General features: G+C 37.8%; 1 protein-coding gene across 2 annotated transcripts; it reads left to right on the forward strand.

Annotated features, from left to right (window-relative positions):
- LOC18771544 (protein RAE1) lies at positions 11,363-17,371 on the forward strand. 2 transcript variants are annotated; one of them, XM_020567930.1, is made up of 12 exons: positions 11,363-11,713; positions 11,821-11,937; positions 12,023-12,109; positions 12,452-12,529; positions 13,095-13,282; positions 13,614-13,755; positions 14,088-14,168; positions 14,707-14,835; positions 15,673-15,750; positions 16,007-16,078; positions 16,794-16,874; positions 16,964-17,371. In XM_020567930.1, the coding sequence occupies exons 2-12, from the start codon at positions 11,875-11,877 to the stop codon at positions 17,012-17,014; spliced, it is 1,050 nt and encodes a 349-aa protein (XP_020423519.1). In that variant the 5' UTR covers positions 11,363-11,713; positions 11,821-11,874; the 3' UTR covers positions 17,015-17,371. The 2 variants fall into 2 exon arrangements, with proteins under 2 accessions (XP_020423519.1, XP_007202306.1); XM_007202244.2 differs by having other exon boundaries at positions 11,364-11,749; positions 11,832-11,937.

The raw sequence follows: 24,144 nt of genomic DNA on the forward strand, positions 1-24,144 counted from the left end.
GTCCAGCTCTCAGTCCAGTATTTTACCAACACACAGTGTTGCGTACCAAATGACCCCAAAGTCCATTTTCAATTTTCATCTTCTTCCTTTTTCTCTTTTACCTGACTTTCCCATTGGTTTCATTTTATTCCCACTTATGTTTCTTCATTCCCTTCATGCATGAAAGAAAAATAAAAAGAACCCATCTTTACTTATTTGATCCACTATTCTTTCCTATAATTATCTCATTGGTTTTGCTTCAATTGGTCCACAAAGAAATTGACTTTTTTGGGAAGTCTCAGTCGACACCTGTAGGCATAGGCTTGGATTCTGAAACTCCAAAACCGGTTATTGCCGGAGTTAATTGATTTATTTCCTGAATTTGAATTTTGCAACAGATTCTGTGAGAGAGAGAGAGAGAGAGAGAGAGAGAGAGAGAGAGAGAGCATCTGCCATTTATGAGGGTGGGAGGTTATGGTTGCAAAGAGGGGTGAGACATGATGGTTGCGACAAGGGGTGTGGTAGGGTGGGAGGTGTTGGCTGCGACTAGGCCTCATCATTTGGCTCGCGGGCTCATGGGCCGATGGGGGCCCGCCGGCCCGTTATGAGCTTTGAGATGGCCCGGCCCACCTTAGGTTGGGCTAGGCTTGGGCTTGGGTATCTAAAGCCTGGCCCTATTAAGCCCAAGAAAGCTCGGCCCGGCCCACCCACAAAAGCCCGGCCCGTTAGGCCCGCATACATATATAATTATGTATAAATAAGAGTTTAGGATTAGGATTATATCACTTAAATCACATACATAATTTGTTTCGTTTCATTTACTTTTCTTTACTCATTCCTAGTTTATAATTTGATGATTAGCACATTAATTTGTTTCAATTATTAATACAACAATTATATATATAAATAAGATGAACAACATATCATATCACAAAATATAATCATATCACAAAATATAATCGGACCACCAAATATAATCATGCTTTTCTTGAACACATCACCAAACATTTGCATATTTATTCATACCATTCTTTAAAAAAATATTTTTTTGATACTTATTATTTTTTAAAATTATTTCTTAAAACGTATTACGGTCTAATTATGTAATAACCTAAAAAATAATACTTGATTTTATTATTTTTGTGGAAAATCCTATTAAGTTGTGTGACTTTATTGGGTGTTTTATGAATTTGGTTTGACGTGAAAATATTGGAATTAAGTGAGTTTAATCTCAAATTTGGACTAAAATGCCCTTATTATTAAGTTAATTATTTATTTCGAATGAAGTATGCCCGTTTCGGCCAGGCCGGTTAGGCTTAGCTCGGCATGGCCTGATGGGCTTTCTCAAGCCCAGCCCATGGGTTGGGCTTGGACTTTGAATTTTCTAAAAAAATCTGGCCCAGCCCAAGCCATTTAATTTGGGCCAGGCCGGTTCATTGACGAGCCCTAGCTGCGACTAGGTGTGGAGCGAGGAGGAAGTCATAAGAGATAAGAAGAGGAGGGGATTATCTAGTCCCCTATTCACACACGGGTTTCATGAAGCACACCTAAGGAGGTGTTTTTGATAGGCCCAAGATTGTTAATTCCATTTAACACTAGAAGGTGTACCAAACAAGCCCATAGGGTGCTGCTCCCACTTTCCTTTTAGGGTGAATAGTATCAATAAAATAACAAACTAATTCGGTTAATATATGAAAAAAAAATTAAAATTTTTTGACAATTGTTTTCTAGTTTTTATTTAAAATGAAAAACAATTTTATTCTTATCTCGTTTAGAATAAAAAGTTTAGGGGGCGTTTTGTATCCTATTCAAATAGGGAACTCAAAAACTTTGATTTTTCTTAAAAATAAGGAGTTCTTAAATCTATTTTTAAGATTCAAAAACTTGTTTGGTATGCAACTTGAAAACTGTTTTCAAATCTTAAAAATTTGAGAACTTGTGGGTTGTTAGAAAAAAACTGAAAAAACAGATATTTTTATTTTTAATAATTATGGTGTTTTTAAATTGTTCTTGAGTTTGGGTTTTTAAAAATAGGGCTACCAAACAGGTTTTCTTTATTTTGGACTCAAATTCTGTTTTTGAGTTTAAAGGAAAAATTGTAGCAATGGTCCCTAGACTAAGACCAAACTTTAGTTTTCGTTCCTCATATTGTTAAATTGTTACGGTGGTGTTTCAATTAGATCTCATGTTGCATCATTGTTCTTTCAGTCAACTTGGTTAAATGTTTTGTCAAAATTAAGGGCAAACTGGAAAATTCCATTCTCTCTCTCTCTCTCTCTCTCTCTCTCTCTCTCCTCCCCTCCCCTCCTGTGCGCTCTCCCTCTTCCCCCCACGATTTCTTCTTCTCCCATTCCCCCATCACTACCACCCGCAACCTCCAACCCTCAAACTTATTCAACAGCCACCACCGTAGCCCGCAACCACGAACCTAGAACCCCAGCCCCCATCTTCCACCCCAAATCTGGTCAAATTAGAGATGTAGAGGGTTGATGGGTGTCTAGGTGGGCCGCTTGCATTGTCTGTCTCCTTAGTGGGAGGATGGATCACTTTCCATCACTCTTTGGGTTTTTGGTTGCACCGAAAATCGCTCCTTATACAAATTTCAATTTCATGTAATTAGGTAAGTCATGCTTGGCTAATGAAGAAATAAAGAGGCCATTCGTTTTTGTTAGCAAAGAAATTTGGGGTTGGGAAGAAATTGGGGTGGGTGAAGAAATTGGTGGGGGAAGAAATATGGGTGAGAAATATATGTCTTATGTTGCCTTGAGTGTTTTCATTTTCAAATTGTTGAAGCATTGCTGGATAGATGACTTAGAGTTGCAACTGGAGATGTTGAGAGCAATTTATTTGTGCATCCCCTGAAGCTTAACAGTTCTTATGCCACGAGAAAGCTGGGCAGTGCAAATTGCATTGCAGTTAAAGAAAGGAGAGCTATCAATTAAAAGAAGAGAAGAATTGGTGTTGCTGGGGGAGGGGAATCGGGACGAGAGAGAGAGAGAGAGAGAGAGAGAGAGATTTGATTTATTTTTAAAAAAATTGTGTGAAAAGCCATTTTTGCCTATGCCAAGTAGGACTTGTCATTGCCATGTCATCATTTTTAACGGAAAAGTTGACTGAGATGACGGAAATGACTATTTCTGAAAGTGGAGGCATAATTAAAGTACCACCGTAACAATTTAACAATATGAGGGACGAAAAGTAAAGTTTGGTCTTAGTCCAGGGACCATTGCTACAATTTTGTTGTGTTTAAAAAGTTGGATTCAAGTTGAATACCAAACAGACCTTTAATTTCTTTTCATTTTTGCTTCAAGTACACATGTTGCTTAGGTTAATCATTTTATTAGTCCTTGAATTTAGACCCTATTTGCATTTGAGTACCTCAATTTCTAAAATGGTTCTCATGGTCCTTGAACTTTAGTTTCGTTAGGACAAATGGTCATGCCTTCAATTTTGTTAACTTTTCTGTTAAGTGTAGGGGCAAAATGGTATTTTTGTATCAAAGTTCAGGGACTAATAAAACGATTAACCCTAAGTTGCTTCATCAAACCAAGAACATGATTCTCAACCATACACATGTTTGTTTTCACGTTCAAACTAAGAACATGCTGCTCAACATGAGTATTTGGTAAGTGTCATTCATGAAGTTTGAGAAGATTAGATGCAACGAAGATATTTACATGAAGTGTTTGCTTGTGTAACATATGTGATGAAAAATGACAAATCAAATTGAGGGTTAAATACTTTTTTGGTTATTGGATTTTATATGACAATTTGGTTACTGAGAAAATTTTTTAGTCAAATTAGTCACTGTGTTTCCCAAAATTTACAATTTAAAAACATACCATTAAGTGCAATATCTATTTTTATTTTTTAAGAAGCACTTCAGTCTAATCCCTCTAACTGAACGAGTTAGGGTGTATTATGCCATTAGAGTTAACAATTGGGGAAAATATTAAGGTGAAATCGAAATTGTAAGGTATAAGGAAAATCAAAAAGCCAAACCAAATTAAAATGAAATCAACAACTTACCAATATATTTTGGTGCTCTATCAGCTTGATTACATCTCTTTGTCATCCGAAGTCACAATATGGCTCTCACTCAATCGATTCAGGCTTCGATATAGCATCTAATTCGTGACCTTATACCTCACAGTTTTGATTTCAACCAAAAATTTCTCCCAATTTATTAAATGCTAATAGTACAATAAACCTATATAACTCTTTGAGTTAGAGGAAGAAGACTGAACGTGATTCCTAGAAAAATATCTCTATATGATCTCTGTCTCTCTCTCCTCTTTGTATCCCTCTCTATTTGTCTGCACTCTCTCTCTCCCTTTCTCCCCCATCCAACTTTGACCCAACTCTCCTGCACAACCCCAACCACAGATACCCCTCCCATCCACCCCAAACTCCTATCCCCCCGTTCCGACCTACCACCACAGACACCCATCGTCCTGACCCTCTCATCTTTGTACATGATAATTTTCCATAACAATAGTGGGTGCCGACCGAAGGAAGAAGATGGTTGTTTGGGTGTCTTGAGAATGTTTTTGGCAAATCAAAGTGTTTGGTCTTTAACGGAGGTGGTTCTTTTTCTTTGGGTTGGAGACGGTGGTAGCTTTTCAATTCTTAAGAGAGGAGGGAAATTGGCTTCTCAGTTCTTTTAAGAAAAAAAAAATGTTCTATAAAGAAAATGGATTTCATCCCACGTGCTTTGCATGTGATGTATCGGTACTTTATAGTACCAAAGAAGCACTCCATTGAAGTCCGACTGTCAAATTTTTGTTGAATACTGACGTGGAAATTAATGGGCTCACTGATTACTCATATTGTGCCACCTTGAGTGAAAAAACACATAATGAAAAGTTATTGAATATGTTATATTATGAACGGAATATGTGCTAAAATATTGAACTGCACGTAAAGTAGATGAGACACAGCATTTAACGAGGTTCGGCTATGCCTACGTCCTCGGAGAGCAGCAGCAGTAACTTTTCCACTATATAAAATAATAGGGCTACAACTTTAGTGTTTACAATATGTGTGGCTCACTGAATTTTCTCTCTTGGAGAATTTCTCTCTGCTCTCTTTCCTCTCCACTCACTCACCTTCTTTCTTCCTTCTCTTCCTCTTCTCTGCCTAACTCTCATTCTCCTCTCATCTGGAGGTGTCTATGCAGAGACATGATAATGCCTTATTTATAGGCAGATTGGTAGAGGTAGCCAACCCACGTGAATGTGCACTAAGGAAAGTTGCAGACAAACTTTACCAAAAGTCTCCAAATGAATAGTTAGTGGGCTCCACACAAAAACCATTACAACACTCCCCCTTGGAGACCACAAATGATATGTCGGTTGCATCATTAAAGACTTGCTTGGAAAAAACCTAGTGAGGTAGAAAACTGATGGAAGGAAGAAAGAAGAGTACAACAATTAGTATAGCATACTTCTAGATGCTCCCCCTGATTAATATCTCCCCCTGATGTCTTCATGACTATCTTTTGGAGTGAGAATCTTTCGAAGTGAGTGGAGGATGTAGCCATTAACAATTCTTGTAGTTGAGTAAGTAATATATTTCCAGTGAGCTATCTCTATGTAAATCATAGAAATTTTCAGAGTCCGCGTTTCCAAGAAAACCTGGGCTATTTGTAAGTTCACTTGAAAAGAATATGTCCGTACATGGTGTTATGCGGAGATAGCATCAAATATGCCTCACACCATCCCAAAATGATAGGTGATAGAGTTGAGCTCTATCTGGAAAATACGATGTCCGATCCAATATACTTCCGGAAAATCCCTAAAGTGCCCAACGGATAATCCTCACAAAAATGCTTCAATACTTTCTTAGTATAAGCAAGAATCTCGTTGGCATAATGCTCGATCTTTAAGTCGAGACAAATATTTCTTGAACTCTTCAAGAGTTTCAATATGTTGCAAACATATTATAATCAATGTACTCACTGAGGCAATTTATGTGTATTTAGAATTGAGTACAGGTTTTGTGCTTCAGGCACATGTCCTTTAGGGACTTGCTTCATGCAATTGCAATCCTTTCAAGAATTTTGTTTAAGCGATTAAACTTTATGACACATTATATAGCTTTAACCCAGCTATTTATACATCTTTAGGGAATCACTACTGGTGATATGCTCCGTGCATTTAATAACCCTTAAAGATAACATGTTGGTCTCCGTAAATGTGCAATAAGGAGGCACAATTGAATCTGTAAATATGGAGAAAACCCAACATTCCTTGTTTCTGCTAGAAACATTGTGTCATACAAAGTAGGTATATTCCCTTTTATTCCAAACACCCAAATATAACTTTCAGTATTAACATCTTTTGGGGTTCGTACTGTGGGTTTGTTCTTTCACGTTCATTCTCATCTATAATGGAATTGCCTCATTCTATTTTGGCCAATGATATTGTTGACATTTAATAATTGAACGTGGTTCCAATCAACACAGCCCATTGATGATTTGAGTAGCTACTCCAAAATCAAAATTTGTCATTCATTAATTCATGATCCCACCATTCTCATTTGCATGCGCATGCATCAATTATAAGCATTTCTTTGCTTTTGGGTACCCAAGCCACTTCAGGGGGTTTTTATTATGTGAGAATGTGGATTATAACCTCCAATGGAGCGTTATTTTACAGTAGGATGTGGATAATCTCCATTTAGGGAGTTGGAACATTTAGAACCCATATATCTGTCATGCTGCAGGCATGCCACAGATTAATACATACATGTCAATTAATTTATGGGACTTTAAAGGCGTGCACAATATCAATATTGACATGTTAAAGGATTGTCCTTTCAGGACTTCAATCCACATTATTTGCTACGCAATAAGCGTACATCATATTGATCACTGCTATACCCACATTCTGTTCTTATGGGACTTTAATCTGTGCAGTGTATTATCAATGTATCCAACTTGCAATCTATAAAATTTGCGTTAATAATTCATGGATACATACAAGCCATTCTTTTGGAACGGACTTATCTCCCCATTTGGTTACCTTTCAAGATAAAATATCAAATACGTATATAAGCATAAAACAACACAAGTATTGCTTACATCCTTAGGTGGGAGAAACTTTTCTCAAGTATCATTCAAGCTCGTATCGGCCCAGTAAATATAATGTAGCGCTTGATGATCTAGTTATATCCTGCAAGAGCAAAAATCACAATTCTTCTCTCTGTCAAAAACAAATAACCCTCAGAGTTAGGATCACTGCATGGATTCTCTCTTCAGATGTTCATTATAAAGAAATAAAATCCCTTATGAACAGAGAGTTACAAAAAGAGAAAAAATGCAAAAATAAAATAAAATTGTGATATTCATTGCAAGATAAGGTAAGCAATCAGGGAAGGAAGCTGGTGGGAGCAGACAATAAGCTCTCATTTCTCCTAGTCTAGAAGGACCTCAGGAGATTAGAGCATAAGGTCGCCTTCACAGTTCCCTGATGTAGCGAAAGCGTGATCAGAGATAGTCTCGCTTCCTGAATGGATGATCAGAAATAGTCTTGCTTCTCGGGCATATTGAGTGCTCACTGATAAGAAAAACAAGTAGATATCGCATCACTAGGTATGGAGAAAACTGGATGTCTTCTGCAAAGAAAATTTCGTTAGTAACACATTTATACACAAATAAGAGGAATAGGTAGAACCGGTGAATTTTAAATTAACCATAGGAAAATTGCGAGATTCTCGGGGTACTTTTGAAAAAGTAGCTCCGTGAAATCCGCAAAGCAAGATCAGCTTTGATGAAAATAATACTTGAAAACGCTGAAAGTGCCGACAAACATTAATGGAGGTCGGGTGAAGTTTTGGAATCTGGAAAAGAAAAAGAGAATATGGGGATCTGAGATAATATTGGGATCCTGGAAAATGTAGCCATATTTCCTCCTATAAATATTGTCTTTGCAAAACTTGATTAGAGAAACTGCGTTTCAACTCAACTTCCTTCATTTTCTGAAACTTTAGTTTTTCTAAGACTTTCTTCTAAACCTTCTTAAAATGGCTTCCTCTTCTTCCTGCCTAAATTATTTCAATTTAAATGATGCTCCCACAACAACCAGTGACGCCAAAGTTTGGCGTCCATCCTTTGTATCCCAAAATCGTCATCTCACAGTTAATGATTCTGTGATGATGAATGATGCTACTGCTGTCATAGTAGCTAGGAATTTCATTACTCCAATGGATGAAATACTGTTAACAGGGAGGTCTGAGGAAGAGGCTATTGATAACTCAATGGCTTCTAGCATTCAGAGTGCTGCTTCTGTTTCTAACATGGCTGATCGTTTGCGTGCTAGAACAAACGAGGTTCAGAAGCTAACAACTGAAAATTCGTCTCTTCAAAGAATGCTTCATGAGTCTCAACAGGAGGTTGAGAAACTTAAAGGAGAGAATAATGCCTTGTTGAAACTAGTGAGTTCGTACTCCGTTGATACACTGAGAAGGCGAGACATGCTGCAGGTCTCCAATGAAAGAATTTTGGGAGACCACGAGAGGCTTATGGCTAAGCTTAAGAGGCGCCGTCCTCTTCCTTCAGAGGCTTCCAGAACATGATGTAATTTTATAGATTTTACAGGGCCTGCACCTTCATTGCAGATGGAAAAAATCTATCTGTTGTATGCTCTTTTCCTGTTATAATAATTGCGCACATTCTTAAACTTACACCTGTGGTTTTTACGTCTTTTCAAAATGTCGGTTTGGAACCTTGTGTCTTATAAGTTCAAATAACCACATCGACTCTCCTAAATTTCATATTTCAACGCATGGGAACCTGGAACTTTTGGCCTGAGCTAAACACAAACTCAGAATTTATTCGCCCTTTTCAAATGGACATGAAATATGAATTGAGTAAAAGCCACAATAATATCGCAATATAGTAGTGAAGAGCATTAACTACTATATACTCACAACCTCAAGTTCGGGATCTCTCATATATTTGGATCCATGGGCTTCCGGCCCAGATATAACAAAATATGTGGGGAGCCTCAATTCATCATTTGAGGTTTATATTGATATTATCCATTTCACGGTGTATTTTTAACAACCGGAATTCACAAAATATATTTCTTCCTTGAGGTGTCGATTATAACATAATCGAGCTTTATTAAATTCATCATTTTCTTATGCCAAAGAAATATGTGGCGTACCACAATCTACAATAATACCTCAAGGGTTGTCCATTTAATTATTGGAACTTCAGGTTCTCAACACTGTTAGATTTTGAACCTCAGGCCAAAATCACATATTCTCATGGTATGGACATTTTTACAATTTTCTGTACATATTTCGGGACTTCAAGCCCTAACATAATTGTCCATATTTTGAGGAACTTCTGGCATCTCATTTAATTGCTCATCCATGAGTTTAAGGAACTGCAGGTTCCCTTTTGTATATAGTGACGGTTTACCCAAAATGGTTAATATTTATGCATACGTCACTATTCATGTATACGGTACTATTCATCAAGTCATGAATACATATCTATTCATGTGTACAGTACATTTGCCAGTATAGTTATTTATTCATGTGTACGGCACTTTTAACTAATACGGTACTATTATATCATCAAGGAACTCTAGGTCCTTATTTACATGTCAAAGATCAAGGACCCTTAAGTCCGATCACTTGTTTACAAATATAGTACCGGAGAGACTACCAGCTCTCATATCATTATCATCATCAAGGATCTTCAGGTCCTGATGTAATTGTATGATGAGGATCAAGGAACTTCTGGTCCTGATCTGCATACTGTAAAAACTCATCATACAGCACAATTAATCCATAAAATAAATTGCTGATAAATAAATTATTGGTATGGACGATAAACCCGCACCATACTTTAAATAAATGTAAATGTGTGGTAAAATAAATTTATAAATTAAATTGCTTGCTGTATGGACGTTAATTCCGCACCATACCTTAAATAAAATTAAATGTGCGGAAAAGTAAATTCATAAAGTATGAGGGTTAATTCCACATCATACTTTAAGTAAAAGTAAATTTGCGATAAAGTAAACGTGCTTGTATGGGCACTAATTCTGCTCCATACATTTAAAAGTAAAGGCGTGGACGATAAACCCGCGCCACCCTTTTAAATAGATACAGTCGTATGGGTAATAAACCTACACTATACAGTAAATAAATTTAATGTGGGGACAAAACCACCACTAAAAATATATGGGGTTAAACCGTCCATAGAATTTCTATATATATATATTATATAGAATATATAATGAGGCAAGCAAAGAAATTAGTGCATGATGGATATCACAGTACTCCTTTCCACCTGCCATCAGCTCACATGCACTAATATTCATATTAAACAGTATAGATTAATAATAAAATAATAGAAAGGGTAAAAGGGAGCTTATCCTTTCTTTCCTTTTTTTTTTCTTTTTCAGTATTCGCTAGCTTTCTTCATTTGTCATACGGAGCTTTTCAAATGGGGAAATGATGGCATATGTCATCTTTGTTAAAAAAACGTAGAGACAAAAAGATGAGGTGGGTGCCAGCACTTGAGTGACCACACTAAAGTAATTTGGAATATATCTTGGTGGGCAAGTGTGACTATCTTTGTGAAAAAGCTTTGGGCATCTACACCCACAAACATTATCTTCTTCCCTTGCTTCCATGGCTACAACGTTCTCATTTGTCTGTGAATTTAGTGAGAGAATTGCAGACAAGGAGAGTGATGGAACAACAACAGTAGATGCGAAGATGATGAAGCCAGTCAGAGCTGCATGATGAAGAACATGACGAACAGGTAAACTCACATGAGGAAAGTGTTCATATAGCAGGCTTCTGCAAACCCAGCTAGGGAAAACCACCATGATCGAGACCCCAGTGATGATGAGCGGCCATAGGAGGAACTTGGGGCAGTCTGTGTTGTTGTGTATGTGAAAGTGAGGTTTTGGAAGCAGGGATCAGTCCATGATGATGATGGTGTGGAAGAAGAAAAAGGAATAAGAGATACGGGTTTCATCAGAGAATTCAGCTGGTATTGTTAAAGCGAATTCGTGCTGATAACGTGTTATATTATGAACGAAATATGTGCTAAAATATTGAACTACACGTAAAGTAGATGAGACACAGCATTTAACGAGGTTCGGCTATGCCTACGTCCTCGGAGAGCAGCAGCAGTAACTTTTCCACTATATAAAATAATAGGGCGACAACTTTAGTGTTTACAATATGTGTGGCTCACTGAATTTTCTCTCTTGGAGAATTTCTCTCTGCTCTCTTTCCTCTCCACTCACTCACCTTCTTTCTTCCTTCTCTTCCTCTTTTCTGCCTGACTCTCATTCTTCTCTCATCTGGAGATGTCTATGCAAAAACATGATAATGCCTTATTTATAGGCAGATTGGTGAAAGTAGCCAACCCACGTGAACGTACACTAAGGAAAGTTGCAGACAAACTTTACCCAAAGCCTCCAAATGAATAGTTAGTGGGCTCCACACAAAAACCTTAACAACAGAATAAATATTATTATTTTTAATATAAAAAAACCATCTCAAGCCGCCCCCACCCACCTTCTTCCCCAAACCGGAACGCCCAATCTTCCCCACCGTCTCCTCACGGCCACCCACATCCATCCCAACCTCTTCTCACCGCCTCCCCATACCCTCTCTCTCTCTTTGAACGAACCTAGGCCCTGCAAGTTTTAGCTGCGATAAGAATTGCTAAACAAGCAATCAGCTCCTCCTAATTTTCGTTGAGTTTCTTCTTCTTCTCCTTCCTTCTGCTCAGGTAATTCTCTGTGTGTGTCTTTCGGATTTTAGTTGTATGATGAAGGCTCACTGTTTCTTTATCTTTTGAAATTTGAAAGTAGACAACAAGCCATTGTCACTGTACCACGCTCGAGTGCAACTTCAATGTCGAGTTTCATGGCTGCTGCAAATTTAAATTCAAATCCAAATCCAAACAAGTCCTTTGAGGTAAATTCGATCGACTTCCAGTTATTCCTTGCTTTCATGTATTTATTTTCTGAGTTAATTTAGTTTGATTTTGTGTGTTTTATAGGTCGCTCAACCTCCAAACGACTCCATATCAAGCCTAAGTTTCAGTCCCAAGAGCAACATTCTGGTCGCCACCTCCTGGGACAACCAGGTTCATGTTCTTTTTCTTTTCTTCGTTTTTCTTTTTGTGGTTTTTATCAGTTATAAAACCTTAGGTTCTGTTTGTTTGCTAAGAAATTTATTTGTAGAGATTTTGATTGAATTTCTGTGACCATCTCATTGAACTTGTGGTTTATGGAGAACCCAGAATATAAGACAATGTGCTATGAGGATAACATAAATTTTTTTGGGTACGATCTGCTTATGTAATTCATGTTAACTGAAATAAGATAAACGTTGGGCATTATTTCTGCTCTTTTCCGTTTCCTTTCTTTCGCAACCAAACAGTGTATTGTTAGGATTTAGTAATGACTGGTGGTGTTCCCTTGTTTAGGTGCGATGCTGGGAGATACTCCAGAGCGGAACAAATCTTGCCAGTCAGCCCAAGGCAGCGATATCCCATGACCATCCGGTAACACATCTGATTGCACATTGTTTAGGCCAACTTGCTTTTTTTTTTTTTTTTTTTTTTTTTTTCGATTCTCTAGCTTGATTTCGAACCTCTTGTATAATTAAGGATATATGCACATACTAGCTTACAATGAGTCAATTATAACTTTCTATCACAGCGATGGTGGAGTTAGAAATATCTGTTCAGAATTTAAATTCTAGATCGCCTGCCTTTACTTGTAGAAGGACAGAATAATAATAGTAATTATGGTAGGTGTGAGAACTTTTTGCAAGATCTTAGGTTTCCAATGAAGACGTCAAGGACAATTGCTTGTGCAATTGTTATCTGGTGCTGATTTCAAAACGAGTAAATTTAGTAGTATCTTTATGCAATATTATTTAAAAAGATAGAGAGTCCTTTTTGAGTAATGAACGAGCATGTGCATTTAATTTGAGACTGCATGGGATCAATGTGTGTCCTTTAAGGAAATTCTGTGATATAACTTGCAAAGTTTTCCTTCTTTCTTTCTTGTAAGCTGGTGATTCATGATTTAGTATACACATTGTAATATAATCCATCTATACAGGTTTTGTGCTCAACTTGGAAAGACGATGGAACGACTGTGTTCTCTGGAGGTTGTGACAAGCAAGTTAAGATGTGGCCTTTGGGTGGCCAGCCAGTAACTGTTGCCATGCATGATGCACCCATTAAAGAGATTGCTTGGATCCCTGAGATGAGCCTCTTAGTCACAGGAAGCTGGGACAAGACTATGAAGTAAGTAAAACATAGCTTTTGTTATCTGAAATTTATACACCAGAAATTTGTCTGGTATTCTTTCTAAAATAATTCATTTAAGGTTATGGGAGGTAGTGCCACTGAGAATGTTGTGCTTTGCTCCTGCCAGTTTTGCACCCTTTTTGCTCATATATTTTCTTCTTTATTAAAGAATGTTCTCATTCATCTGAGAACTAAGTTTCTTCTAGTTGTTGATGTGTTGTATTGTTTTTCTACCTTGACTTATTTCATAAATTACTAAAGCTTTGTCATCTTGCCTTGATACCAAGTTTTCAGTTTATTATGTATGATCTTTTCTGCCTATCTTCAGGTATTGGGACGTGAGGCAGCCAAATCCAGTGCATACCCAACAACTACCTGAGCGCTGTTATGCTTTATCAGTGAGATACCCTCTAATGGTTGTTGGCACAGCAGACAGAAATCTGATTGTTTTTAACTTGCAGAACCCACAGGTAAATTTTTTTTTTAGGAGTTATCGGATAAGATTTATTTTATCAATTTCATGCAAGAAAATCACATTAAAAAGTAAATCAGGCTTACTTATTTAGTAACTTTGTTCATGACGGTGATCAAATCACAGAGAATATAGGCTGTTTTTTTAAAATAATTTTTTGGCGGCACTATAAGGATAAGCTTCTTTAGTTTTTTTAGTTTTCAATTCCAGTACATTACTTTTCCACAATAAATTGCAATGGTGCTGGGATATATTCTCTGCGTGATTTGATCACCTCCATGAGCATTCTCTGTTTTGCCTCTAAATTTAATTATTTCCAATCACCAACAGACTGAATTCAAGAGAATTCTTTCGCCCCTCAAGTATCAAACAAGGTGTGTTGCTGCATTTCCTGATCAGCAAGGATTCTTGGTAAGTATTTTCTCTTCTACTCGTCGTTTTCTGTTTGGGTTCTCTCTGAAAATATAGTTCTCCTCTTTTTCAAATAGCTTGCGTAGAATGACAAACTAAAATTTGGTATTCTTGCATAATTATTTCCACCAAACATGAATTATTCATGGTTTGCTTTCTTGTTTATGAATAGCAATTGATTAATGTGATCATTTCTGGAGACACAAGCAAAACCTTAGTTATCTAGGGGATATAAAGAATCTGAAGAATATGAGCGGTGACCAGTTTATTTTAAAATCTTGGACTTTGACATAGAGATTATTGTAATTTCTCAAAATGAGATTAAGAAAAAAAAGGGGGGAAAATTTAAACAAATGTTTCTTCAAAGTTGATGTGCCTCTTTGTCATCGGTTCTTCCGTTTGCCACTGTACTTTCTTTTTCTTGACTTATGTGATTGTTGAAATGATGTAAGATCATGCATACTCAGTCTTTGCTTCATAATTATTATCTTCTCTGAATAGTTAACTAATTATGATTCTGACATTATGATGTAACCAGGTTGGCTCCATTGAAGGGAGGGTTGGCGTACATCATCTGGATGAACAACAACAAAATAAAAACTTTACCTTTAAGTGCCATAGAGAGGGCAGCGAGATATACTCAGTCAACTCTCTGAACTTCCATCCAGTATGATTTGTATTACCATTCCTTTGCCTTTTTTATTTTTCATATATATATATATACAGAAATTCGCCTATGCGGACATCCGGACGTTATTATCGTGTGGATGCCATGTATTTTGTACCACCCCTCCGTGCTTTCCTGCCTGTTTACAATATCATCCGCACGATAATAACGTGCGGATATCCGGATAAGAGAATAACTGATATACATATATATATATATGTATGTATGTATATTCTGGATAAATGTGAGGGGCTTAATAATGTTTGTATTTCTTCTGGTGGATTACCTTAAGCTTATGAAACCACTTCTTTAATTTAGTGTTCTAATGTTTCAGTATCCTAGTTAAGAAAATTCGCTGAGATTGTTTTCGACCTTGTAATTCATAGAGTATGATGTTTTTGTTTAAGTATGGTATTGGTATCATTGCTACAGTCCTCACCTTAAGATTACACGACTTGTATATTATACTGTCTATTGTGAGGGTTTCAGATTTTATGCTATCTATCATTCAGGTTTCAGATTTTTGATATCAGTGGATTTATTGGCATATGCACGAATTTTTAAGTTTCCTTTAAATATATTTCAGTTGATTTTGTTCTATTATATGAGGTAACTTTAAGTGCATTTGATCAGTGTACTTTGTTTTACTAAAGAATTATGACTGGGAATGCCTAATTTTGATATTTTCTATGATCAGTCCGAACTTTTTTGCAGCATTCCTTGCCATTCATTATGGTTCTTGTTAGGTTGTTCAAAGAAATGTTGGATAAATCTGTGTTTTCATTTTCTGTTACTATTGTTTGTAATTTTAAAGCTTATTTGCGTCCCTTGTTTCAGGTGCATCACACATTTGCTACTGCTGGTTCTGATGGTTCTTTCAATTTTTGGGATAAGGATAGCAAACAGAGACTAAAGGTTTCTCCCACATAATTTTTCTATTTCTTTTGTCTTTGTATTATGTGCTTCTCAACTGTTGGTTCTGTTCTGATAAGTAAAAGCTAAGCTGGCAGGCTTACTTTGTTGTGTTTAAATTCTGCAGAACCCATATTCTTTTACTGGCATGACCTTGCCAATTCTCCAACTATCTCCTCGTTTAAATGTTCGGTCTATGGCTGATCCTATGTATTTATATGCGTATAGGTGTCTGATACAGCTTTTTCTGATTTTTCAGGCAATGTCAAGGTGCAATCAACCTATACCTTGCAGTACATTCAACAATGATGGTTCCATATTTGCATATGCGGTAATTCTAACTTTTCTGGGTTTCCTCTTCCAAATCTGGGGTCAGAAATGTATACAATTCATGTTCTTCAACTGGTTTAAAGTAGTAGTAGTAGTAGTAGTTATGTTAGATTACATTTTGGGAAACAGAGTAGGGCAAGCTCAAACTTTCTGAGGAGAGGTCATTCTACTGTACACTATTGTGGCATTCTTTTATTATCTGGGTACAAAGGAGACCAGAGGGAAGTTCAAACTTTGGGAAGTTCAAACTTTGTGCTTGATTCTGGGGGTAAAAATCCATTGGAGCTACAATCCCCCATGACTATATTATGACTTTATACTAAACCGTCCTTGAATATTTGGATTGTCGTTGTACCATAATTTCAGGCAATGCTTTTTGTGGATGTACTTTTCTATTAGTTCTTGCAATGATGATCAACTTTTCTGCAATCTCAATTTGTAAATAAACCTTAGCTCTACATGCTTGCTCACCTTTAACTATTGTTTCTTTTTTCTATTGTTGTGGGCCGCTGTGCAATGATGTTTCTTTCTGTACACAAGTGACTAATGGTGGTCTATGGTTACAATATCTTAGAGTAATTAAATGCCTCACATTGCATTTTTAAATTGATGGTTATGCTTTCTGTACAAGCCAATATGACTTGAAAACCAAACTCTCCACATATTTTCTTCTCATAATTTGAAATCGAAGATCTTTTCCAAACTTGTGTTTGCAGGTTTGCTATGATTGGAGCAAGGGTGCTGAAAATCATAATCCAGCTACCGCAAAGAACTACATTTTCCTCCATGTGCCACAGGTATATTCAGACAATACATTTCAACAGTTATGTTCATGATGTCCTGAAAATACTCAAGACTGCATGTTTATATGTTTCTTTGGTTGCAGGAAGCTGAGGTTAAGAGCAAACCACGAGTCAACACTGGTGGAAAAAGGTGAAGCTGGTCGACCAGCCATGTTGGTTATGGCTATTTCTGTATATGGAAGTTTTTAGTTATCAATGTTGATCAAGGCTGGCCATTCTGACAGACGTTTAGGCAGGATTTTTTTTTTTTTTTTTTTTTGGGTGAGAGACGGGAAGGTTCCTCTAGTCCTCTTTTTTTGAGTTTCCATTCCTCGTGAAGCTGCGCCCATCAGTTTGTTCTTAGACTAGGTTGTGCTGCAAATATTCCTTTTCTGGAGCTAAAACGATCTGTCTGGATCTTGTTCTTTTGTTCTGTGAATTCACAACCTTAAAAAGCTCACTGACCTCAGATGTTTGTGCCTATTCTAATGCGAACTTACAGTTCTAACATAGACATTTACCTGTACTACCGTTAGGTTCCTTTGGTTGTATTGCTCAAAATTAATAAACTCACTATATATATAAACTAGCCAATGGGGTCATACCATAGAGGAAAAGTATGTTTGGCCTAAGACGAGTGGTCTTAGGTTCGAAACCTCTAGGCCCAAGTGTGAGTAAATTCCCCTTACTACCTTTGACAAAAATAGATTTATATAATTAAACTAAATTACTATAAACTAAAAGTTAATTGCTATAAAGGATTGTATTGTAACTAGTATTGTTAAGTCGTTAACATAATTGTGCATTGTTAGGCCCTGGATGATAATACGAGTTACAACCAACTCGTTCGTGAAAAACATGAGGTTGAAGACGATCTCCCAAGAAGGGCTAACATTCGTTCTTTTTTGGGGGAAGAAATAAATTAGAAGCAGCCACTCTTTGGTGAATTCAACTAGCCTTTATTGGTCACTTACCAATTATTTATCGAATTACGGAAAACCGAAAACCAGAATAAATTTAAGGAGAATGATGACATGTGAAGCTGTATGGTTGCGGGGATCATCCATTAGTATTTGTTTGGGGTTCTTAGACATAGGATCAAAATGATTAGTTGTCATTATTTTTATGGTCATTTTGGGATTACTGTCACTCTTTAAAAAAGTTGCTTTTTTGCTTTGAAAATAATCAGCTGTAAAGTAAAATAGTTCCATGCTTGGTAAACAATATTTTTAAAGTGATGTCGTTTGGTAAATTTTAATATAAAAATGTTGTAACTGTGAATAATGACTAAAATAGATATGATGTTGAAAATGTTATGTTAATCATGTAGTGGTAGTGGTGGTGATGAAAGAGATTGAGGTGAAGGTGGTGGTGATGAATGTGGAGGTGGAGATGGAGGAGGATGTGGTGAAAGAGGTGGTGGAGGTGGTGCTGGGGGTGGGGGTGGAGGTGAGATAAAGGTGTCGGTGGTGGTGATGAAGGCGGAGGTGGAGATGAAGGAGGAGGTGGTGAAAGAGGTGGAGGTGGGGGTGGAATTGGAGGTGGAGGTAGGTGGATATTCGATAGGTGGTGTGTGTGATGAAGTTGAGGTGGATAATGTCATTTAAAAAAATTAATGATGGTATTATGGGAATTGAAAAAATTCATTAAAGGAAAAACCACTCAAAATCTGGGAAATTAGAGCTGGTGAATTGAATGCGCTACACGCGCTGCATCCCAAAATCACATTTTTTCCAAAATCTACCGATTACTTGCTTCACGGTGGCGACACCACCAATTGACTTCACTTTCTCTGCTTCCCGACCTTCGGGAAGTGGAGGGTCTTTTGAATCTGCTGGTGTTAAGAGAAGCCGTATCCTTGAACCTGATGGTACTGATGCGGGAGCTATGGAGGTTGAGCCTTTTCCTACTGTAGTGCCGAAACCTATAATTAATTTTCGTGAAAAGCTCATGAACCCAGGTGGGATCGGAGTGCATAAGGAGGATCTGGTGGGTATGGAGGATGATAAACTCACAATAGAGGATGATGATTTTGAAGTCTTAGAGGGTACTCGTGGTCTTTGCATACGCTTTTGCACCAAGGTGAAGGAACGACTCTACCGTCCCTGGCGGAATGCAATTATAATCAAACTAATGGGCAGGACCCATACATACAACTTCCTATTAGCTCGTCTAAGACAAAAATGGAGTCTTTTGAAAGGTGCAATGAGTTTGATTGACCTGGAAAACAACTTCTATGTTGTACGCTTTGTGCTTGAGGAAGACATGAGGTACGTTTTTTCTGGGGGACCATGGGTAATTGCTGGGCAATCTTTAGTGATGCAGAGATGGAAACTAGGATTTGATCCTAATGAAGCTACTATTACTCGTATGGCTGTGCGGGTGAGTATTACAAGTTTACATGTTGAATGGTTTAATCCTGAGGCAATTAAACGTATTGGGGACCTTATTGGTGTGACTTATCGCATTGATACTCACACAGTTGCTCAAGCCCGTGGCAAATATGCTCGAATATGTATTGAACTGGATTTGACCAAACCGTTAATTGCTAATGTGCAAGTTGAGAATAATTGGTATGCCATAGAATATGAAGGACTCCATTTGGTCTGCTTTGGCTGTGGTATTTATGGCCATAATAGAAACCAATGTCCATATGAAATTAGAGTCCATGATGGTACCCAAAAGCCTATGGAAGGAGAGTCTACGTCTGATAAGGAACCTTTTGGGGTTGATACTGATATTGGGACTTCTTCTGGCACTAAGGATGCTTATGCAGCTACCTCTGCGGATTCAAGTCAATTCGGTCCTTGGAGCCTAGTTAAACCTTTTAGGAAAAAAAAAGGAGCTTACACATGCTGATGGCAAGATCAATGCTGCCAAACAAAAATCTGGGTCCAGATTTGATCCTTTGCACTCACAAAATGAGATAAATGGCCTCCTTGAGGTCTTTGAAGTGCAACCTCCTGTTGCCACCCCACAACCATGCTTCCCAGACCCTGCATGTGCTGAGGCAAAACAAATTGGTGAGACTACAAAGCAAGTCAAGGGAAAATAGAAAGCTAAAGATAGACCAAGGAAAACCCTGGGGGGATATTTCCAACAACGGAAAAGAGAAAGATGCTATAACTAATATACTCCAAAAAATAGACAGGTTGATTTTAAGCCACGTGTCCTCAAGAAGACTTCCTTGTCGAATGGATTCTAAGTTCGCAATCTGGATATCCAGGAAGAAACGTTGGATGGCCTCTCTTTCAATCTAAACAAGTATTTGAAGGAGAAGGGGATTGGGGTTGACCATGTCAGTAAGCCTATTATCGAAGGGCATGACCCCCCTAATATTGATCAAAAATACTGATTCAATGATTTGTGGCGAAAGTTTTGTGAATAACTTTGGTGGAAGTCCAGACATGGGTGTGTCAATTGGAAATGAGGTAAATAGCCATCTCCCTGCTGTTATTGTAGATTCTGCTAGGCTTAAAAAAGCCATGATAGATGTTAAATTTGGAGTTGTAGGCTCTGCCGCTGCCTTGGTAGTGGCTTTGAGCTCTGCCTTTTAATTTAGGATCTTTATCCTAAGGTCCTTCAATGCCATTTCCTTTAATGATATTGGTCTGGAATGTCAGAGGTGCTGGGGACAAATCCCTTCCCAGAATACATAAGAATATTATCCAATTAAATCATGTTGAGGTGTTGGCTGTTCTTGCACGAAGAATAAGTGGTGATAAAGCCATGCGTGTTGTTAATAGCCTGGGCTTTACTAATCATCATATTGTGGATGCAAATGGGTTTTCGGGTGGCATTTGGCTTTTATGGAATTGTAGCAATATTCAGCTCAATATTGTGGCGTGTTCCAGCTAGTCAATTACTGCAATGATTGTACAAGGTACTTCTTCTTGGATTCTTACTGTTGTATACGCTCACCCTTGTCCTGGAATAAGAAGATCCCTCTGGAACTACTTAGATGGAGTTTCCTCTACTAATAATCTTCCTTGGCTTGTTATTGGGGATTTCAATGAATTCGTTGATGACTCCGAAAAGAAGGGGGGCAAAGCTGTTCATTGCAATAGTGGGTTTGCTGACTGGATTGGTCGTCATCATTTAGTGGATCTTGGTTTTTCTGGAGCATTGTTTACTTGGTGCAAAAAGAATGTTCATGGTGAAACTCTCTGGGAAAGGTTGGACAGAGGGCTTTGTAATATTACTTGGAGACATAAATTTCCTGAAGGTTTTGTTAGGCACCTCCTTAGAGTGAAGTCAGATCACTGTCCTCTCTTGATCTCTCTTAATTTTGCTCAATACCCACGTTCGGAGTTTAAAATTTTTAGATTCCAAGCTATGTGGATGTTGCATCAAGGCTTCAAAGATTTTGTTTCAGCCATATGGAATAATTCTAATGGTAATGCTATGTGCAAGACTATCTCTCTCACTAAGGCCCTCACTGACTGGAACAAAGAGGTTTTTGGTAATATTTTTCAACAAAAGAAAATTCTCATGGCTAGGTTGGATGGCACTCAAAGATCTTTGTGTAAGAGGACTGTTCCTTTTCTTGTGGAGTTAAAGAAAAAGTTGCTTGGTGATCTGAATGTGATTCTGGAACAAGAAGAACTTTTTTGGCTTCAAAAGTCTCGGAACATTTTGCTCAAGGAAGGTGATAAAAACACTAAATTCTTTCATCTTTCTACAGTCGTTAGAAGGAGAAGAAATAAGATTGAAGGGCTGAATGATAGTGATGGAAATTGGACCACAGAGAAATCTGATATGCAAGCTATTGTAACTTCCCACTTCAAAGACCTTTTCTCTTCGAAGACTAGAATTGGTGAGATGGTTGATCTCCCCCAGTTTTTCCCTGACTTGGATTCTACAGATCTGAACATACTCAACAGTGAAGTAACTGATGTTGATATTAAGCTTAGCCTTTTTTCTATTGGAGGGCTTAAAGCCCCTGGGCTCGACGGTTTTCCAGCTAAATTCTTCCAAGATCATTGGACTTTATGCAGCTATGATATTTGTGATTTGGTGAAAGAGTGTTTTACCTCTTCAAGCTTGCCTGATAATCTTAATAACACCCTTATTACTCTTATCCCAAAGGTCCCTAATGCTCTTGCTATGTCTCAGTTTAGGCCAATTAGCCTATGCAACATCTTATATAAGGTCGTTTCGAAAATTTTGGTCAATAAACTCAGACCTATCATGCCTAAGATTGTTAGCCCTAACCAGGTGAGCTTTGTTCCTGGCAGGCAAATTTGGATAATATTATTATTGCTCAAGAGCTCCTTCATAAATTTCGGAACTCTAAAGGCAAGAAAGGCTTCATTGCTTGGAAGATTGATTTGTCTAAAGCTTATGACAGACTTCAGTGGCATTTTATCAAAGATGTGCTAAGGGAAGCGGGTCTTAGAGGCAGAGTGTTGGAGTTGCTTATGCAATGCATGACACCGATCAAGTATCAAGCTATTATCAATGGTGAAGTAACTGAAAGTTTTCAACCAGCTTGCGGTATAAGGCAAGGAGACCCCCTCTCTCCTTATATCTTTGTTCTTTGCATGAAGAAGTTGTCTCACATAATTAATGGTGAAGTCCTTAGTAAAAAATGGAAACCAGTTAAGGTGGTGAGAGGAGGGCTTGAAATTTCCCACATTTTCTTTGCAGATGATCTTATCTTATTCGCTGAAGCTCACACTCAACAGGCTACAGTTATGCATCATTGTTTGGAGACTTTTTGTGGTTTATCTGGGCAACAAGTCAATTTTGACAAATCTAGGATCTTCTGTTCTCCTAATACAAACCATGGTACCGCTTCCCAAATTGCTTCCATATGTGGCTCTCCTCTTACTGATTCTTTGGGAAATTATCTTGGTGTCCCTCTTATTCACTCTAGAGTGAAGAATGATACTTATAGCCATGTTGTCGCCAAAGTCCAACAGCGCCTTGCCTCCTGGAAAAGTCATACGCTATCTATGGCTGGCAGGTTAGTGTATTTACAAGCCATTTCCTCTGCCATCCCTATATATTCTATGCAAACGGTCCAATTTCCTATTAGCATTTGTGATAAGCTGGACAAGATGAATCGAGACTTTCTTTGGGGTCACAATGAGACATCAACTAAGGTTCATCTTGTCAAATGGGGTTTTGTTTGTAAACCCAAGTTCATGGGTGGTCTTGGTCTTAAACAAACCCATTTGATGAACCAAGCGTTGCTCGCTAAATCTGGATGGAAGCTTTTACAGAGAGACCAAGGCCTCTGGAGTCATATTCTGAATCGAAAATACCTCAAGAATCAAAGTATTTTGAACTTTAATAAGTCTGCTCATATTAATTATTCCAATACCTGAAGAGGAATTTTATTTGGTGCTCAGATTCTTACTAAAGGTTTAAAGTCGAGGGTTGGCAATGGTGATGACATCTTGTTTTGGAAGGATAACTGGGCGGGTTGTGGTTTGCTTGAGGAATTTTCCGCTATTCCCCTCTCTGAAGACATGTTGTTATGCACAGTGCGAGATTTTATGTCTGACCATGGATGGAATCTTGATGCTCTTGAGCAGGTCTTACCTATGGAAATTGTGCAAAGGATTTGTGCTATCCATACTGGTTTTGAGTCTCAAAGAAATGATAACTGCATATGGGGTTTATCAAATAATGGCTCTTTTTCTGTTAAATCTGCATACCTTTCCTTCTTTAATGATGCATATATTGTGCCTTGGCCTTGGGACTTTATCTGGAAGCCGTGCTTGCCCCAAAAGTTAAAAACCTTCGTTTGGCTAATTGGGCATGGCAAAATCCTTACTAATGTTCAAAGGGAGAAGTGATTGATGACAACTAATCCTAACTGCCACAAATGCATTTCTCTTCCTGAGACTATGGATCATGTTTTTAGAGGATGTAGATTTGCTCTTAAGGTATGGAATTTCATAAAGGTTCCCTTTGATGTTCTTCACTCTTTCTCCTCAAACTTTACTAATTGGCTAAGAATCAACCTGAAGAGCAAGATTATGTTCCCTGGCAACCTTCCTTGGACACTTGTTTTTACGGCCTCTATTTGGCATTGTTGGAAATGGAGATGTAACTCTATCTTTAACCCTGGCTATGAGCCTCCTCCCAACCCCCGTCACACTATTCTGCAATTTTCTGGTGAATGGCTTGATGCCAATAATGTGGTTAATGCTAAGCCTACTAGAGAGGTCATCCAAGTCCATTGGAGTCTTCCTACCCTTGGCAACTTCAAATTGAATGTGGATGGCAGCTGTAAAACAGATTCTTGGAAGATTTGTGTTGGTGGTTTGCTAAG

Source organism: Prunus persica, chromosome G7 (genome assembly GCF_000346465.2).
Source record: "Prunus persica cultivar Lovell chromosome G7, Prunus_persica_NCBIv2, whole genome shotgun sequence".
Lineage (NCBI taxonomy): Eukaryota > Viridiplantae > Streptophyta > Magnoliopsida > Rosales > Rosaceae > Prunus > Prunus persica.